The 20435-nt window shown below is 35.3% G+C and overlaps 1 protein-coding gene and 1 long non-coding RNA gene across 2 annotated transcripts in view; both read right to left on the reverse strand.

Annotated features, from left to right (window-relative positions):
* The window catches only part of LOC127845581 (uncharacterized), a 478937-nt gene that overhangs the window by 241002 nt on the left and 217500 nt on the right, over nucleotides 1–20435 (reverse strand). The gene's annotated exons all lie outside the window — the stretch shown is intronic.
* LOC127845225 (uncharacterized) overlaps nucleotides 1–20435 on the reverse strand; it is a 155722-nt gene that overhangs the window by 53547 nt on the left and 81740 nt on the right. Inside the window, 1 exon segment of the mRNA XM_052376031.1 lies at nucleotides 8434–8476. Coding sequence (XP_052231991.1) covers nucleotides 8434–8476 — 43 coding nt within the window.

The following is a 20435-nucleotide window of genomic DNA, read 5'->3' on the forward strand; positions in this document are numbered from 1 at the left end:
TCCTGGTCCCCCATCACAACTGGAAACTACACAATATCAGAAAATGCACATTCCTGGGTAAATCACACCAGGCAATCTTTCCTTGCTATCATCAAAGAGAATAACTTTTATCTCCAATGCTGAAATGACATTTTCACCTACAATATGCTGTAGTTGTCCTGTGAGGCAGAAGTCAGATTTCTGTCATGTAGAATTCTTCCTCATACTTAACCCTTTACCACCTTGATAAGTAATTTGATGCATTTGTCCCTTAGAAAGTTATATTTAATTTAAGACCTTTCTTACTAGCTTCAAGCTTTTAAAGCTTCAATTTCAATATTTAGATACTGATGAGCAGCAAACATCATAAAAACAGGCTGTTCTGGTTTTATGCTGTTTGAACATTTTTGCTTTTTAGTGGGAATGAGTTAAGCCAAGAATTGCAATGACCAACACAATCGTAGGCATACTTTACACCCCGGTCACACAAGGGCGTTAATCGTGTTGAATAGTAAACCTGAAGGGTGCCAAAGTGCGCATTGTGTAGTTGCAATCATGCTGTGGAGAATAATATAGGAACACTGATGTGCTGTAGGAAAATGATGAGAACAACATTCAAACGCTGTGACGATGCTGTGAGAGCATTAATTTGTTTAATACATATTATGCTGCTATGACAGCACTTTCTGACTTTTTTGGGGGACACTGTGCAAGCACTGCGGCAATACCATCTAGTGTGACTGGATCTGTATATTATTTTAATAATTTTTATCCTCTTGTTACCAACACTAGTACTAATGCTCAGTCTTACCAATATTTATTTGTGTACTTTAAAAACTTGCAAAAAGAAAATCATGTAAAAAATGTTATTGACAAGCCATTAGATCCCGTAAAGGTCATGAAGAGAGTAAAACTGAAGCACCTGGTTTTCACTGTTTAAATCCAAGAAAATCTGTGCGAAATCCTCTCAACCAGATGCTCTACGCAGACAGGCAGCCCCTTGAACACCCTGGAAAAGTCAGGCAGCCCCTTGAACACCCTGGTAGAGCCAGGCAGCCCCTTGAACACCCATGGAAGAGCCAGGCAGCCCCTTGAACACCCTGGATGAGCCAGGCAGCCCCTTGAACACCCTGGAAGAGCCAGGTAGCCCATTGAACACCCTGGAAGAGCTAGACAGTCTCTTGAACACCATGGAAAAGCCAGGCAGTCCCTTGAACACCCTGGAAGAGCCAGGCAGCCCCTTGAACACCCTGGATGAGCCAGGCAGCCCCTTGAACACCCTGGAAGAGCCAGGCAGCCCCATTGAACACCATAGAAGAGCCAGGCAGCCCCTTGAACACCCTTGATGAGCTAGGCAGTCCCTTGAACACCATAGAAGAGCCAGGCAGTCCCTTGAACACCCTTGATGAGCCAGGCAGTCCCTTGAACACCCTTGATGAGCCAGGCAGTCCCTTGAACACCCTTGATGAGCCAGGCAGCCCCTTGAACACCCTGGAATAGCAAGGCAGCCCCTTGAACACCCTGGATGAGCCAGGGGCTGAACACCCTGGAAGAGCCAGGCAGCCCTTTGAACAACCTTGATGAGCCAGGCAGCCCCTTGAACACCCTAGAAGAGCAACACCCTAGAAGAGCCAGACAGTCCCTTGAACACCCTGGATGAGCCAGGCATTCCTTTGAACACCCTAGATGAGCCAGGCAGCCCCTTGAACACCCTGGACGAGCCAGACAGCCCCTTGAACACCCTGGAAGAGCCAGACAGCCCCTTGAACATCCTTGATGAGCCAGACAGCCCGTTGAACACCTTGGAAGAGCCAGGCAACCCCTTGAACACCCTGGAAAAGCCAGGCAGCCCCTTGAACACCCTGGATGTGCCAGGAAGCCCCTTGAACACCCTGGATGAGCCAGGCAGCCCCTTGAACACCCTGGAAAAGCCAGACAGCCCCTTGAACACCCTGGTTGTGCCAGGCAGCCCCTTGAACACCCTGGATGAGCCAGGCAGCCCCTTGAACACCCTGGATGAGCCAGACAGCCCCTTGAACACCCTTGATGGGCCAGACAGCCCCTTGAACACACTGGATGAGCCAGGCAGCTCCTTGATCACCCTGGATGAGCCAGACAGCCCCTTGAACACCCTGGATGAGCCAGGCAGCTCCTTGAACACCCTGGATGAGCCAGGCAGCCTCTTGAACACCCTGGATGATCCAGGCAGCCCCTTGAACATCCTGGATGAGCTTGGCAGCCCATTGAACACCATGGATGAGCCAGGCAGCCCATTGAACACCCTGGATAAGTCAAGCAGCCCCTTGATACAGCGCTACAGATGTTGAGATATGTCAGTATTGACGTAAAAGTGTTCATCTATTATGGACAATTGGAAAAGTGGGGTCATTGTTTGTCTCACTACACAGGCATAAATATGATGTACAACGAAGGCGCAAAAAACCTGGACCAAACTGGGAAACAATAAGAAGTCCTCTTTCCCACCTTCCATTTTCCGCGAAAAAGACCTCGTTGACACCTACCTTTCCCAGCCCAACGTTAGCTGCCAATGAAGAAGTGCACAAACACAAACGCAGACAAAGGAATGTACGCCTATTTTATTAAAACATTTTATTTTTTTTGTAAATTTTTTTTGCAACCCCATTAAAAACTGCTGTTACTGACTTTCTCTTGTTTCAACAACAGTGGTTTTAATCTGTAAGATTATAGGGTATAGTTTTCTGGAATAAAAAAAAGGCAGCTATTACGAATATTTACAACTACATAACGAATGTTTCGCAATTTAGCAGCCAGGATAGTGTTGTATCAATGTATAACGCGCACAATCTTAAATTTGAAATTTGGTGGTAAAAAAAATGCGCATTATACACTGAAACTTACGGTATCTTGTACAAAATGAGTTACCCAACACACTGTGGTTTCCAGCTTCCAGTGATATTTTACGTGACTTGATAAAGTCGCTGGATCCTGGCCTCCAAATATTATCCATTGCATTATCCATTGTATGAATAGCTTTAATGCTCTAGTATTGTAGTCATTGAACATTTATTGAATCATTTTGGCTGTTGGGGTTTTCAAACTTGTAATTGCCATTTTTTCTCCATTGTGTTTCTGTACACTTCTTGATCAAAGCTTTAACAGATTATCTAAAAAATAAATCATTGTCAACACGTTCCTTATAATGCATATTTGGTTGAGTATGATTTTTTTTTACATCATGAGTGCACAAAGAGTTGCAGTTGTGATCAACATTACTTGAATGCTTTTAAACTATTTTATTCCTCACTTTATGGAAATCCAGGAAGCCAAATCCTCTTGCAAATCTTTGAATTAGAACACTCAAATGCTCCTTTTATAGCAGCTGTTATTTCCAAAATCCTAGCCACATACCCTGGTCATTTTACTATAAATATATCACTTATTTTTAAATATAAAACACGGAAAAACACAGATTTTCAATATTGATATTGTTAAACCCTAATAAGTATGAATAAAGTACACTTTCGTTTCAACACTGTTCACATGACAAGTGCTTTTGTCGGAAATCAACTCATACCCTGATTAAAATACAGTTTATCAACTATGCCCCGACATAACAGTACACAATCTTGCAGATTGTGTCGTTATCTTTAGCAATACGGTATTCAAATTGTTTGTAATATTCACTACTGCCCATCAAAAATATTTACAATTTGTCAATATTTGCTTTGTACATCATATTGGAGGATAGAATGCTTCGATTAAAGCAACCGTGCTATGTTGGTTGCATCCATGTCCCCACAGCTGTTGCTCAAGAGTTTGTGCACATGGAAACAGGGCAATGTGATTAACCCTTTGAGTGCTGGAACCGAATTTAAAAGGCCTTTGCAAACAGTTTGGATCCAGAACGTGGCGTTTCATCAGGATCCAAACTGTTTGCTATTCTGATAGTATTCTTTGAAAAAAATGAAAGAAAATGCTAATTTTAGAAATTCAGCAGAAGACATTTTAGCAGACGACAAATTTCCCAGCATGCAAAGGGTTAACTAGATATCCTTACCACTCAGACATGCATTTTGACCAGTTGATGGTCCCTTAAAAAATAAAAATAAATTAAAAACCTATAATACAAGTTTTAAAGCTTTCATTTCCAACCTTAAGATACTGAGGAGCACCAAACAGCATAAAACCAGGTTTCATAAGACAATTTTCACTTTTCTTCTGAGTGGAACAGGTTGCAGAATGGCGCAAAATTTTGTCATAATAATATAAACATAACACAATTGAATCATTGCTACCATGCACTTCCCAGACAACTCTATTGTTGAGAATAACATAAAAGGATTTATATACATTTCCGATAATTTGCCATATTATATTGTATTCCCCATAGTCCATACAATTTCAGGTATCCTGTCATCAACATGTTGTTTTCATTTTTCCATCACTTAGTACTGATAAATGTGCAGCCATTGTCTGTTGTCCCAAACAAAACCTTCAAATTATTCACACAAAACCTTCACATTTCCGAATTCTTTAACCTTCAAAACTTTAAAACTTTCCCGATCAGATCATCCAAATATCAACCTGACTGAAGCACTTTGGAGTGTCTACTTAATTTAGCATGAGCTAATCACCAAAGTAAAACACAGTGCATATTTAAGTGTTCTCTATATATTATTTTACCAATATACAAGACAGACACAAAAATTATTCTTTTGTAAAAGAATGTTTGTTCCATAACAAGAAATGACTCACTTGCCAGCTGTTTGGAATAACTGCTTCTGTTTAAAAATGTGATCACATAATAATGTAATAATGCGTCACTGCTATACCGATTTGGTCCCAAAAATTACAAAAATAGCACTTGCATGTCAAAGCATACCTACGTGTTTTGTTTGGCCAAAATCCAAACCAAGAGCAAGATGAAGTTAAATTAACTTGATATCAGAATGTACCTTATAAATCAATCAACCGCACATAATGCTATCTCCCAATGATATAGATGGTCTGTACTCTGTGAAAAAAGGGTTTAATGCATGTGCGTAGTGTCCTACCAGATTAGCCTGTGCGGACAGGGATGACACTTTCCGCTTTTATGATATTTTTCGTTTCAAGAAAGGCTCTTCTTAGCAAAAATCAGCTTAATGTGGAAAGTGTCGTCCCTGATAAGCCTGTGTGGAGTGCACAGGCTAATCTGGGACAACACTTTAAACACATGCATTAAACCCCCTTTTCAAAGAGTGCAGCTCATATCTAACATGGGATTGTATATGAAATTGCTTATTTTATCATTTTGTTTTAGGTTTAAGTGTTTTTTTACCCGCTTTATTGAAATGTTCTACCCATTATTTAATAATATTCAAAATAAAAAAATATTTAAAAAGTGTGCACTTGTCTTACAGATATGAACATTAATATTTGTTTCAGTCAAATATACGGTCAGTCTCAATTGAATTCTCTAATAGTACCTTTGACATTGAATCGTTACATTGAACTTAGACTACCGGCTTGGAATTGCATGTGCCACTCAATATATGTAGGCTGGTTTTTTCTTCCCAATTATATATAAATTCTAGATACGATCAAAAATTGTTTTGACCTTGATTGTGACCTTGACATTGAACTTGGGTCTTTTCTGACACTGTCGAAAGGTACCTGCTTTGGCATTTCAAAATTCATAGATGCTGGACAAAGTGTCACATATTTTCACACATGATCTCAAACTGTGACCTTGACCTTGTTGGTGCGTGTGACAAAGATTCTTGTCTGGCCATACTTACCATTTCTGCTAAAATATAAGAAATTCGCCATCAATGCTACAAAAAGTCAGGCTTTTGACATAGTTTGACTTTTTAACTCAAAAAGTGACCTTGATTTCGGAAATAGCTGCCTGACTCCTGTGTGCAACCTGCAGGTATTATGCTTGTATATGAAACTGAACTGCAGCCTTGACCTTATTCCTAAATACAGTGTTCTTGAGGATTTCATTGCATTTTACAGTCATGGTCAATGTTATTGCAAAAGCACCCAGGAACCTGATTACTGAGTGGGACACTCTTCTCACATCCTAGAAAAGAAAAGCACTTCAGAAGAACTCCTTACAATAGTATTTGTGACCATGTATTGTGATCTTGCCCATTGAAATTAAGTCATGGGTCTTTCTGCATCACTTTTTTATCAGGCTCACACTTCCACAAAGTTATTTGAAAATACTCTGGATAAGGCCAAAAAAAAAGTCTTTGTTCAGGGAACCCGACCAACCCTATTTTTTGCCCCTGACCCTAACGATTTTTTTGGTCCGATGGCGATGTTTTTCGCCGGTACCTTATGAGTTTTACCTATAGGGCATTGTATCTGATAACGACAGATCCATTCGTTTACGCTTTATAAACATGGCGGCGTCCACGTCTCTAATGTTGGCGATTAACATCGCAAATTGTGACCACAAAAAAGAAATTTCATCTCACACAATTTGGTTCCCAAGTAATAGATTCATACCAAAATATTTGCTAAAAGTCAATGTTAACATGGTTAACACCGGAATTGAAGTACTGAATTATTCACTACTAAAATTGTCAGTGTTTACATTACCCAGACGTTTGCATTTTGGTAGATTCTGTTACAAACACTGCGTATTAAAACAGGAAAATGTCCAAGACGAAATCATCAATGATAAAATATCTGATGTCTAATACCGATTGGAATAAATCCATCAACTTACTTCAAAATAAGTCAAAATTTAGCGCATCTCAACTACAAAAAATAAAAATTTATTTTTAGCACAATGCACATATCTCTCTTTTGTCCATCCGTGACTTTTCTGCAGTTCACCAGTGACTTCAAAATTCGGCCTTACACTTCTAAATTAACACTGTTTACTTTGCGATCATTTTTGAATTCTGAAAGCAGGATTAAAATAGCATTAGTACAGAAGGTGATTAAAAGGCAAAAGGTGCATAAAGAGCTAGGAATGATGAAATGATGAATAATATACAACAACTAAACACCGCATGTGCAATGTTAATCATTTAGTCAGTGTATAAACAATCATGGGTGCATTAACTGACCCTTTTTCACCCTGAAATCAGTCGACTGGTAAAAAAAAAAAAGAATCCTACCTACCCTCCTACATATTTCTGGCCATGTTCCCTGAATCAAGACTATTTTTTTGTTTGGCTTAAAGTGAACTTGACCTTGAACTTAAATACGTGGTTTTTGTGCGCAACACTCATCAAGCATATGAATTCACCAAGTAATTTAAAAATACATTCATGCAGTCCAGAAGCCCACCCACCCAGCTCAGGTGAGCTAAAAATGTGGCCTCTAAAGTGTTAACAAGGCAAATGTTGACGCCGCACAATGCAAGACGCATGACGGACAAAAGGCCATCACAAAAGCTCACCATAAGCACATTGTGCTCAGGGTGATATTAGAATCACCATTGCTTGTAGCAATTACCAAAATTTCAACGTTAGATTTAACAAGATACAAAATGCTTGTTTGTATTTTTTGTGCGACAACATAGTAAATGTTAATTTTATTATTTTGTGTTATCATTATTTTTCGAAATATTGTATGAAATATTTTGTTGATATTGAGTGATTATGGGCTTTGACCTTTTCTGCTGAAACTGGGCCACAACAGTTCCCATCAGAAATTTGGCAGCTTGCTGCTTGCTACATCACTCTAAGACATAGGCTACACAGATAATTGTTTTGACGCCATGGCTACAAGAATCCTTGGATTGGGAGGTTGCACACCACTAATGTGAATTCCAGTTGTTTTTATGGCATTTCTAACATCATGAACAGGGCACCAACACATAGAAGATAATACCAAAGTTTCCAACATTTAGTATGTAGATACACAGCAAAAAATATTGTTTACCAACAGTAAAATAATGTTTGTTGCACATAAACCTAAATACATTAATGAGAAATACACCAATGAAGATTCAATGGTCTATTTAGTTTCATTCTGAAGTCTCAATCATAAAATCAAATACTGCTATGTTTATCAGCATGTGACTGTAAGAATCTGAAAACATCACATAATAGATAACATTCAATTATTTGGTCTGCACATATCACTGATGGTCTTGATTTTACAAGTTGAATTCTGTGGTGGATCATTTTTTACTCTCCTTAATATATGTCATTGATTTACTGGTGTTTGAAGATGAGATGGTCTAATGCCACATGTTTTAAACATCAAAATCTCCATTGAAACCTCCTTTTCAATGTCTTAGTAAATATTAAGTGGATGTTTCTAAGATTTTAGAGAGGAATCAATCATGCAATCCTTGGATTTGTCATTTTGTAATACTTTGAACACTGGTGTCTACAATGTTGCTCTGCATATATTATAATGAAATTAGATAATATCATAATAGGATCCTTTAAATGTCTTCAAAATGTATCCTTCTATGTCATTTTCTTTTAATGTAGTTCTATTAATATACAATGTACATACCTGAGGTTTCTCTCAGTCCTGGACTGGAAGGGGCATCATCGCTCTGTTTGGAAGAAACAGAAGACGGTTTGTTAGCTTTTGCAGTAGGTTTTAATCCATATTTTGCTAAGCCAGACATGGCTGATTATATCTGATGTTTTTAAACACTTATCAATCAAAAAGACTACAACTCTGTACAGCAGTAAGTCGATACTTAGCAGAGAATTACTATTGAATCGCTGCAGATAAATGAGGTTAAATTTTCTTGTGAATTTAACACTTTAAAAATGCTGTTCAAATAAACAATTTTTATTTGTTTAATATAATTGTATATATATATTATTCATACAATTATATATATGTAAATATATATCACATCTGGTTAACACTATTATGAATCACAAATTCAGTTAGCTTCACTAACGTTTAATTTTGCTACAGAGAACGGTTTTACTAACTAAGAGAGAAAGGTACATAATGTCAAAACCATTCCAAACTGATCATCTCTCAGCATAGGTAACACAGCCAAAGGTACTGTTCACTATCTTGTACCTGCAATTTCTGTCTGCACCAATACCAGGAAGTGATTCATTATTACTGAGAGAGAGTTTCAAAGTTTATTGTCTAGTCCATGACATGTACAATATAATAATACATACACTGATGTGATCTTTCTGGCCGCCTTCATAATTCTTACAAGCCAAGGAATGTAAGAATGCATTTTCATATTAATTTGCACATTATGAACAAGTTACATTTTACTATGAAGGCAAACACTTCTACTTGAATGCACTATGACCATAAGAATTTAACAATTAACAGATTGACACTCAATAACTACAAATCAAGGATTAATTTAGTTGGAAACTGTTTTATCTACACAACATTTGTTGGAAAACCGGGCTTAATGCATGTGCATATAGTGCCATCCAAGATAAGCCTGTGCAGTCCACACAGGCTAATATGGGATGACACTTCACAAACATGCATTAGGGCAGGTTTTCCTAACAACCAGCTCATTTCTTTTATAACTGAACTCTTGAATAGATAACAATGTCATTATTGCATTATATAACAATTTCATTATGCACAATTTACCTTAAATATAGGCTTGAAACCATTATAATTATGTATGATCAAATACTGGTTTTATTCAGGGTTATAGTTGTGAGATCATATACCAAGAAAATAAATATCCAAATCAGTTTAAAGGTAATACATATCTTAAGTTGGTGCACTTTTAAACACTTTAAACACTAAGCATGCTAGAAGAAGTTTCCAAATTGATATTGCAAATTATGTTTACGATCCAATTATTTCAAATCAACCAAAGGCTCACAAATGTGCATCATTATAAATGCATGTCAACAACATCCAAAACAAACAAAAAAGGCTTAAGTGTGCTTTGCATTAGTTCAGTTAATAAAAATTTAGCAACAATAGAAAATTGAAATTAAGCATTATAATGATAAATGCAAGTATAAATTAACCTGTGTATCATATCCTAAAGCTAACAGACAGTTACAGTTTCAAAATGTACTGTTTATTGTTGAAAGAATTGTACACTCCAAAAGTCTCTTTGAAACTTAGTCCAATACTTGAGCAACTTTAAAGCTGTATTCACTAATAATTGTTATAATTTATACCAAAACACAATCGAGTCTTGCTCTGGGCTAAAGCAGGGCTTAACCCTTTGCATGCTGGGAAATTTGTAGTCTGCTAAAATGTCGTCTGCTTAATTTCTAAAAATAGCATTTTCTTAGAATTTTTTCAAAGAATACTATCAGAATAACAAACAGTTTGGATCCTGATGAGACGCCACGTTCTGTGGCGTCTCATCTGGATACAAACTGTTTGCACAGGCCTTCAAAATTCGGTTCCCGCACTGAAAGAGTTAATGCACATGCATAAAGTGTACACCCAGATTTTCTTATGTGAACTGCAAAAGGGATGAAATATTCCGCCTAGACTGGATTTTTGTTTAGAAGTGACTTAATTCATATAAACGAAAAATTCCTTAAAAGCGTACAAGTCCATGATAGGCATGTGTGAAATGCACAGCTAATCTAGAACAACACTTAGATGCATAAATCCCCATTTTGATACAGCAAGGCTCAATTATACATACCTAAGTACCATGCATCAGACAAAATACACCTTACATTAAAAAGATACTTTTTCATTTTCAGTACTGCTAAAAAGTTCACATTAATATTAGTGTGAATCTCAACTTGACTATAAACCAGAGGTTATGAAAGTATTCTAGAAACCTTCTAAAAACTAACACTATGTTCTTGGCACCGTACCCGAAATCCACAAGAGCTTACATAAATGATCTACCTGTTGCACAAAGGTAGAATCAACAACAGGAAGTTTCAGAGAGACAGTTTTTTGTTAGTAATAATGCAATATGTTTCAGTTCCAGCTGCCAAAATATCTCAAACTTTTAAAGTTACTATACATTATGCAGAGGTAATAACTCATCAGTTTTTGTTTTCAAGGGAAAACATTTACCCTATTCATCTCTACAAAATACTTACGTCTGTTTCTATAAATGGTTGAAAAAAAGAAAAAAGTTAACAAAGCTGAGAAATGTTCGTTCATGTACATTAAAACTTTGAAGAAAAAACAACAACAACAATACGCAGTATGCACAAATGCAAGGAATGCTAGACTTTCGTGTCAACAACAGAAAACACAGTCACTGTGAAAATGAAGACAAGATCAACAACAATAACTGAGTAAAAGCATATAGTTCCAATTATCAAGTAAACAATCTCGTGCAAAAAACAACACAGCAGCAAAGAATGCAGTATTTCAGACTAAAATTTTTGTTGTTGATGCTGACATATTTTGCTTGTTTGAATTCCACTGTGCAAATTAATTGAGTTACAGACATGCACTATGCTCTGTTTAGAATATGCTAAACATAACAATCAATGGTTAAAAAAAAGTTAGTTTTTTTACTGTGCCATCAAATGCACATTGACCAAGATTAATGAATAATCAAAGATAAGTTCCATATTGTTAAAAAAAACTGCTAAATGAGTATGGAACAACAAGATATCAGTTTTTACTCTTAAATATGCTATATTTCATTCAATTATGAATACAAAGGTTTATACAGTATATAATCTATGATGAACATTAATATGGTCATTATTTGTGTTATACATTACTATATCATATACTCGGTTTAATATGTGTGATATAAATTGAATTTAACAAGAGATGTGTTCATCAGAAACACAATGCCCCCTTTTGCGCCGCTTTGAAAAAAAACATTGTTTTTTTGTGTTTGTTTTACCTTTGACCTTCCACCACTCAAAATGTGCAGCTTCATGAGAACGCCGCTTTGATTTTTTTTGGTATTTTTTTTTGCCTTTGACCTTGAAGGATGACATTGACCTTGAAGGATGACCTTGAACTTCCACCACTAAAAATGTGCAGCTTCATGAGAATGCCGCTTTGAAATATTTTTTATATTTTTTTTTTTACCTTTGACATTGAAGGATGATCTTGACCTTGAACTTCCACCACTCAAAATGTGCAGCTTCATGAGATACACATGCATGCCAAATATCAAGTTATTATCTTCAATATTGAAAAAGTAATGGTCAATGTTAAAGTTTTCGGACAGACAGACGCCATATATTTGACATTTGACCTTGAAGGATGACCTTCACCTTCACCTTTCACCACTCAAAATGTGCAGCTCTGTGAGATGCACATGCATGCCACATATCAAGTTGCTATCTTCAATATTGAAAAAGTTAAGGCCAATGTTTAAGTTTTCGGACGGACAGACGCCATATATTAGACATTTGACCTTGAAGGATGACCTTGACCTTTATCTTTCACCACTCAAAATGTTCAGCTCCATGAGGTGCACACGCATGCCAAATATCAAGTTTCTAATTTCAATAATACAAAAGTTATGGCCAACGTTAAAGTTTTTTTTCGGACGGACGGACAAACTGACATACACACATACTGACATACTGACTGACGGACAGTTCAACTGCTATATGCCACCATACCAGGGGCATAAAAATGACACAATCAAATAAACAGTATTATTCCATTATATACAACAAAGTTGACATACAGCAAGAGCTTAGTGATATAATTAGGCCAACACCTGAATTGTAATACAAGATGATTGAAGATGTTTTTACATGTTATCAATCAAATGGCCTTTAAATTCTATAAATATTATATAAACACAGTTATATCTTAATATGATGCCTTTAACAATGTTATGAATCCGGTTTATTTTTCAGTGGAGGTGAGATGACATGAAGCAGTTAAAATGATCTTTACCGTCATATCTCCCAGGTAAACATAAGCATGTATGTGATTAATGATGATGATGATGATCAGATCTGTATCAATTTCCAGACATATACTAACTTTACTTTTAAATCAATATTAAGTAAATTTAAAGTCAGTCACAATGAATTAAAAAACCCTAGTCCTAGATAATTATGGATATTATAACCAATCTAAGTGTTCCATAGGGTACAGTTACGTTTTTTTTACTACATTTTAACTGAGGAAAATAAAAATCATATTATATTGTTGGAACTCAAACACAGTGCAAAAGCCTACTTTTTTTCGCCTTTTAATAAAATTTGTATTTTTTTTACTGAAACAATGTGTATCAAAACATTCAATAGATGATTGATAACAGATTATTAAGATCAGTTGTTACAGGTGGTGATAGTATGTGCGTTACAAAATTATGGTAAGAGCACACAGCGTGATACACCACGTTACCTCTGTCATACTACTCGATGTGTCTCCAAATGGGACTGAAGGGCGAGTAGGACTTAGTACTAAGAAGCTTGTAGATTTGTATGTTTCCTGCATGTGAAAAGCATCAATATTAGCAAGGAAACAAATCGTGAAAGCTGCATGTATTGAATACATCATATTTCTGTCTGTTTATAGATTAGCCTTAGATCTATTCGATATTCTGATGATGGTACACTACAAGATTATGTATGTATTGTTATCATATTATTTATTTTGTCACCAAATTATGCTGTTTCTACTTAGTTTGATGACAGCAAATTGATAAATGTAATATAATTTACTATATCAAATAGTTTAGCTATGATTTTACTTCAAAGATTTTTGTGTTTAAATATTCTGTTCCTCTCAAACTGGATAGCTAATTACCTCAGAGGATTTATATTAAATATGCAGTAGGTATATATACATAAGGAAAGAAATTAACAGTAGTTAACTTTGACATGAACACACCAACTTACTCTTAACAGATAACTCCAACATATCTTTCATAAACATTTAAATGAGTTACAGGCCTTTACAATACTGTACATTGATATCATAAGTATATCATTTCCTTATTTAGCGTTTATCACTATAAAGTGTGACTATACATAAATTATATGACCATGTAAATGTAGCAAGTTGATACATTACACACATTGATATTTTAATTTTATCCCAAGCCCAAATTTACAAACCAATTCTTTGACATCAGTCTAAAATAAAGAATAATCTTATCACTAAAATGATCATATAATATAAAACAATTAAATATGACATAGATTAGAATAGGAAGTGAAACAACTCTCACTACACAGTTTGTTATTTCAACAAATTTATTTATAACAAAGGCAAAATTGCTTGTCTGAATATATTCAAACACTGAATGTTTTTTGGTTCTAACGCTATTCTTTATTCTTAAGTTTATAAGAATCGGTTGGTTCATACGGGCCAAGACTAAGTATACAATATAAGCTGCATCCTGCAAAATGGATCTTCTGGCATATGCAGCAGGCTTATATATAATAGCTCGAGACCAGCCTGAACAATTGTTTGTGTCTGGTCAGGAGCTTCACTGTGGACTATAAAGTCACCCAAGGTTTTGTGGTCTCAGCAGGCAAAAGGGTGGCTTCTGACAAGACTGTGCGGATGCGCAGCAGGCTGAACTATGCTAACTGCATAACGCATAAGACCCACTTTTGCATCATGAGGGTCATATAATATAATGAAGCCACAAATTTTGCCTTGCAAATATTTTCTTCAGCATTTCACAAACAGATCAAATTTAAAACCTTATGTCAGTACTTTATCTTGTAATCCGGGGGACTAAATGATGCTTGCATTTTATTTACGAAACCACATTACTCAAGTTAAATTTAAACCTGAATATAGATAAAATTAATGAAGCAATTCACTTTAAACTGTGAATAGCCTTTTCTGCTTTTAATAATCAATGAATTAAGTTGTGTTCCACATTGCCAGTTTCTGAAAAAATATCCCATATTTCAGTACACGCGCATGAATAAATTTATGTATGAATCATTGCAGCTCATCTTTTTACTCATATTTAACACCTATGGTTATATCAAAGACATACTTAATGCACACATGACCAACATTTAAGCATAAAGATATTGGGTTTGTAGAACTTATTTTTTAAATCTATATTCATTGGACAGAAAATGAAAAGCACAGCATGGCATGATAATCAGTTTAAAATTAGAACATGCTTAATAATTAACAATAAAATTACTGTTCCTCTCATTTGGGGAAATTTCAATTTTCTTTTCTTGAAATATAGTAAATGTAATTTAAAACAAGTATCTAAAATGTATAAGTTACGCTTGATTTAATAAAAACAATCAATATAGAACACACCTTACATCAAATATGTTTAAGACATTACAGGTATTTTAAATAATATATTGTAGTGGTTTTTGTCTTGCAATATATATATATATATATATATATATATATATGCGATATTGAAGTGCTTACGTACACATGAACATGAAAAATACAAGATTGTTTAAGAATCTTGAGTACAGGCAAGCATTTTTACCATTTGTTCTCCATTGCCAACTGTTCCTGGTTCATCTAAATTTCTAAATATTGTGCTTTTATCATCAACAGAACCTTTTACTGAATAGTGGTCCTTGTCCACAGAAGTGTCAGCAATTTCAACCACTTCAGCTTCATTACCTTCAATTGTTTTAACCTCATCTACACTACATGTAACCACTTTTTCTGGAACATTATTTAGACTACTAATATTTTCCTGCATTTCATTATCTGTTTCATCAGCTGGTTTTCCTGTATCAGAACTAACTAAAACTTGTGTTACAACATTTTCTTCATATAAATTTCTATTATTAAAATTTGCATCAACACTACCAATACTTGTAACAGCATGATGACGAGTAAGCAGCTCTATATCTTCCGTCTTTTCAAGAACTTCAGCTACTACTATTTTGACAATTTCAGCTGCTTTTAAGGAATTATCCACATCATTCTCAACACCCAGTGCCATTCCATCCTCTGTATTGGCCTGAAGCCCTGTTTCAAACTCATCATACTCATGAAACCTCCAATCTTCTCTCAGCTTAACTGTATGTGCCTCTTCCATCACGTCAATCTTCCTTTTTACCCCTTTTACTTCTTGTGTTCCTCCAATAACTTGATTCTCCCTGTATGAAATATCACTGGCTTCAAGAAAAGAAATTTCGTTCTTAAAATGTTTTGATTGTTTATTTACATAATCACCATCAATATTCAGTTTTTTATTAACATTATCAAACTCATCTTCAGGGTCTTCTTTAATTTCACTGTCTTTCTCTACCTGCACAGCCTCAATTTCAAAATCTGCATTGTCTGATTCAACTGCACCCTGAGGTTCAATGATGTTCTCTAAGCTACTTTCTAGCTCTGATTCTAATTTTTCCTCATACACATCACGGATGTCTTCTTCCACTTCATTTAAAATATCAGCGTCACTAACAATAATGCTGTTTCTGTTAATGTCAAACTGATTTGAAAGCCTCTGACCTTGTCCCTGATTGGTCAGCTGCTGGACCAGTGGATTTATATACTTGGCACACCTCAGGTATTCGTGATGAGACCGGGTGTTCAGTCTTGCCTCCCCTAGCTCCACTTGTGATACAACAGGACTGTCAGCACTTATAACATAGGAGAAATGTCCCTCACACCTCTCCAGAGACATTACTGTAGACTTGATAAAATCGCCTTTAAGTGCACAATAAAATTCTCCTATCCATTACACTGTATCTATAAAGTCTAACAGTTCATTCACTTGATTATGGAATTCATATCAATAATTAGACTTATAAGGTAAAACCTCAACAAAACTTTTAATACCGCACATAATTAGAGATTTTGGTGCTTCTAAACTTTCTTTAAAGTAAATAATACATAATCCTTTTAAATGTGTATCACATTTAGGACGTATTATTCAATACTCCGTAAAATGTACAATTTGTAACACAGCTTAAAAGTAATTCATTAAGAAAAGGTCAAAAAGCAAAGAAAGAATGATGAATCAGTTCTGGTGAAATAACACCAATCTAGGCAGCTTTTATTTTCTTCAAGCATAAATGAAAATTGTTTAATCTACAACTCACTATTTAGCTGATAATTAGGTACATCCAGTCCTTCCCTCCTCAGCAATGGAATGTGAGACATTTTTGCCACTTGACAAGGCTTAGACTCTGCCTCTTCAGCCCAACATCAGTGGTCTATTACTTAATTACAGTGTCATCCTAAACATCTGATACAATTCAGCACAAGGTAATGATTCATTCCAGCATAAAAATTTCCGGGTTTTCTTTAAATAAAGTTTTACCCCAAATCTTACTCCACATCCACAATTTTCAATGTATTTTCTGCAAAGTTGAAGGACACATCCCAATGTTAATTTGCCTCGCCATTAATTACAAGACCTTTAATTTACTAGCGTGTAATCAAACACTGTTGTTATGATGTTACCATAGTCTGGCTATATCATCCATAACACAATCATCCATATTCAGATGGTTTATCTAATGAATCCTTAGGTTAATTATTCGATTTATAGAAGTCTTTGAATTACTATCAATTTGTTAATATCATTTGAAGTATTGTTGTCTTCTCATTTTAAGCACTAAGCACTATTGTTTAAGCACTATATTTTAAGCACTAGATTCTTCCAATCAGATTTCATTTCACGCACTATGTTATTTACATTTTCGATCATACATTTCTTTCTGTACAAATCAACAACATTTTGGATGGTTGCATTTTTATAAGAATTCATCACATTTGTGTTAATCCAGTGACATATCACACATGTGCTTTAACAACTGGATGAGGGTTATAAAATCTGAATACCGTAATTCAGTGAACCATCACATTTGCTTTCTTTGGGTAAATAGTCATGTGTCTTGATGTAGGTAATTATTTCACCCGACAGCTTTAAGAAGCTGAAACATTTTCATATGGCAACAAATAAGTTCTGCTTAATGAATGCACAATTTTTGTTTTGTATCATTTTTGGAAGCACTATTTTTCTGTCATTTAGTGCCAATTATAATAATCGTAATTGCTCATGTTTTATTGGGTCCTGCTTGTAAAGTAACAGCAATTTATTCATTTAAGGCAACATGCCCAATAATTATGGTCCTCTCTTAAATTTACATAACGCTTTATACAATTATTTTATTTTAAAGAGTCCAATTGATTGGCCTTAATTGTCTTGAAAAAGTAATCCAAATAAAGCCTTTTCTGCAATTAATTCACTCATATTGAAATATAATTGATATATTCACTGTTCTTTAAACAATTTTCATCGTTCAGTTTCAGTGTACCCACACATGTTATTTCAATATATCTGGACTCTGATCACACTTATGCGACCACTTTGCACTTTCAAGCCATAAATCCGTTAATAATACTTTATGTGAATTACACCTAGGTAATTAATTGTAACTTGAGCTATAAGCAATATGTCACTTGGTGAATATTTAAGTCACACAAGTAAAACAAGATATACAACAAATGTTTATTGAACGCTTTTACTATGTCACTGTGTATAATGAATTTATTTTCTCGAGGAACACTTGTTTTTACTAATATGCTACATTTATACTTTACGTCTAACTAATAAAATGTTGACATGCTTGAGTAAATCGTGTATTAAAGCCTTAACAAGTCTTGCCAAATTAGCTGCAATAATGTGATAAACATTTCTGACCTATTTATCATTTTTTCAGGTCATATTGCGTTACAGAACAACTCTCTGCTGGTTTGAACATTTGTTATGCAAGGTGTGAAACAAAACTGTGAGACATTGTTTTTTTTATGAAAAATATGTCAATGTTTAATTCTGAACAAAGTGTAGAAACTATTCCACCATAACACATGCAAATTCCAGAAATCGCCAATTTTAAGAATGTAAACTGAATAATGATTTGTATATTTTTACTGTTAAGATAATAATCTTAATATTATTACTGAAAATCCAGCCAGATATAAATCAAATTTTGTTTAAAATTGTTTAACTCTTGTGTACTTTCACACTGTCGACAAATTTTAATATAGAGTACTCAGATAACTTAAATAAAATACATGTATACAATAAAACTGTGCATTTTTTGTAAAGCTAACAGACCAGAGCATCCTTTTTGAACATGTCAAATATATGAAATCTATTTATAACAAGAGGGCCAAGATGGCCCTAGTTCGCTCACCTGAGCATAGTCGGTTCATTCATTCTTTACCAAACGTCAAACTTGACCTAGATATTGTCCAGACAAACATCCTGGTCATGGTTCATCATTATTGAACCAAAACTCTGGCGTATGGAGTGTTTTTGTTTTTTGTAAGATTTGACCAGGTGACCTATATTTTGAGTTGACCCCCCTTAACGAACATCAAACTTTGCTTACAAACATAAATATTATGACCAAGATTCTTAAAATCTGAAACAAAATAGTGACCTCTAGAGTGTTTACAAGGATTTTGTATAATATAATGAAAATGTGGACAATCTAAGGGCAATAATTATGGCATTAGTTATGTGATTTTGCTCATTATCAAACTTGACTGAGATCTTTCAGCAACTTTGGTAAAGAATACTTGAGAAATGTGAATGCTAGAGTGTTTAAAAACCAAATGTGGACGGGCGGACGGCGGACAAAGACCAATCCTAAAACCTCACCTGAGCAATCAGGTGAGCTATAAAAAGTGTGTTTCACCGATCTGAGCCATTTTCCAACTTGTCCAAGAAATCAATAAAACCAATGTATTGATTAAGTTTCACGATGATTAGGCAAAAAAATGTGACTTCTATAGAGTTCGGTCACAAGGTTTCTCTCTAGCCACATAAGGAAAACTGCCCTCCCCCCTGGCAGCCATGTTTTTTTACGGATCTGGACCATTTGCGAACTCATCTGAGATATATATAAAACAATCTTTTCACCAAGTTTCATGATGATTGGGCAAAAAATGTGACTTCTAGAGTGTTCTCAAGCTTTTTTTACTAAATAAATTTAAGAAAACTGCCCCCCCCCCCCCCCCCCCCCCCCCCCCCGCAGCCATGTTATTCAACTGACTAGAGTGTTCACATGTTTTCACTATATATATAGAGAAAAATGCCCTGCCTACTGGCGGCCATGTTTGTTCACCGATCTAGACCATTTTCAAACTTCCAAGATATCAATAAAACCAATGTTTTGAAAACTTTCATGATGATTGGGCATAAATTGTGACTTCTAGAGTGTTTACAATGTTTCTCTATAGCCAAATAAGGAAACAGCCCCGCCCACTGGCGGCCATTTTTTTTCAACGGACCGGAACCACTTTTGAACTCAACCAACATATCACTAAGACAAACATTTTGACAAAGTTACATAAAGATTGGGCATGAAATGTGACTTCTTCAGTGTTTACAAGTTTTTTCTTTTTTTTTAACCTAGTGACCTAGTTTTTGACCCGGCACGACCCAGTTTCCAACTCGACGGAGATTTCATTGGGACAAAGCTTCTGACCAAGTTTCATGAAGATCGGAAAATAAATGTGGCCTCTAGAGTGTTTACGAACAAATGTGGACGACGGACCGACGGAAGACGGACAAAGACCGGTCACAAAAGCTCACCTGAGCAATCAGGTGAGCTAATAAAAAGTAATGTTTAATTACCGATGTAGCCTTTTTTTCAATACATGACAGCTTATTT

The sequence above is a fragment of the Dreissena polymorpha genome, chromosome 1 (assembly GCF_020536995.1).
Source record: "Dreissena polymorpha isolate Duluth1 chromosome 1, UMN_Dpol_1.0, whole genome shotgun sequence".
In the NCBI taxonomy this organism is placed as follows: Eukaryota; Metazoa; Mollusca; class Bivalvia; order Myida; family Dreissenidae; genus Dreissena; species Dreissena polymorpha.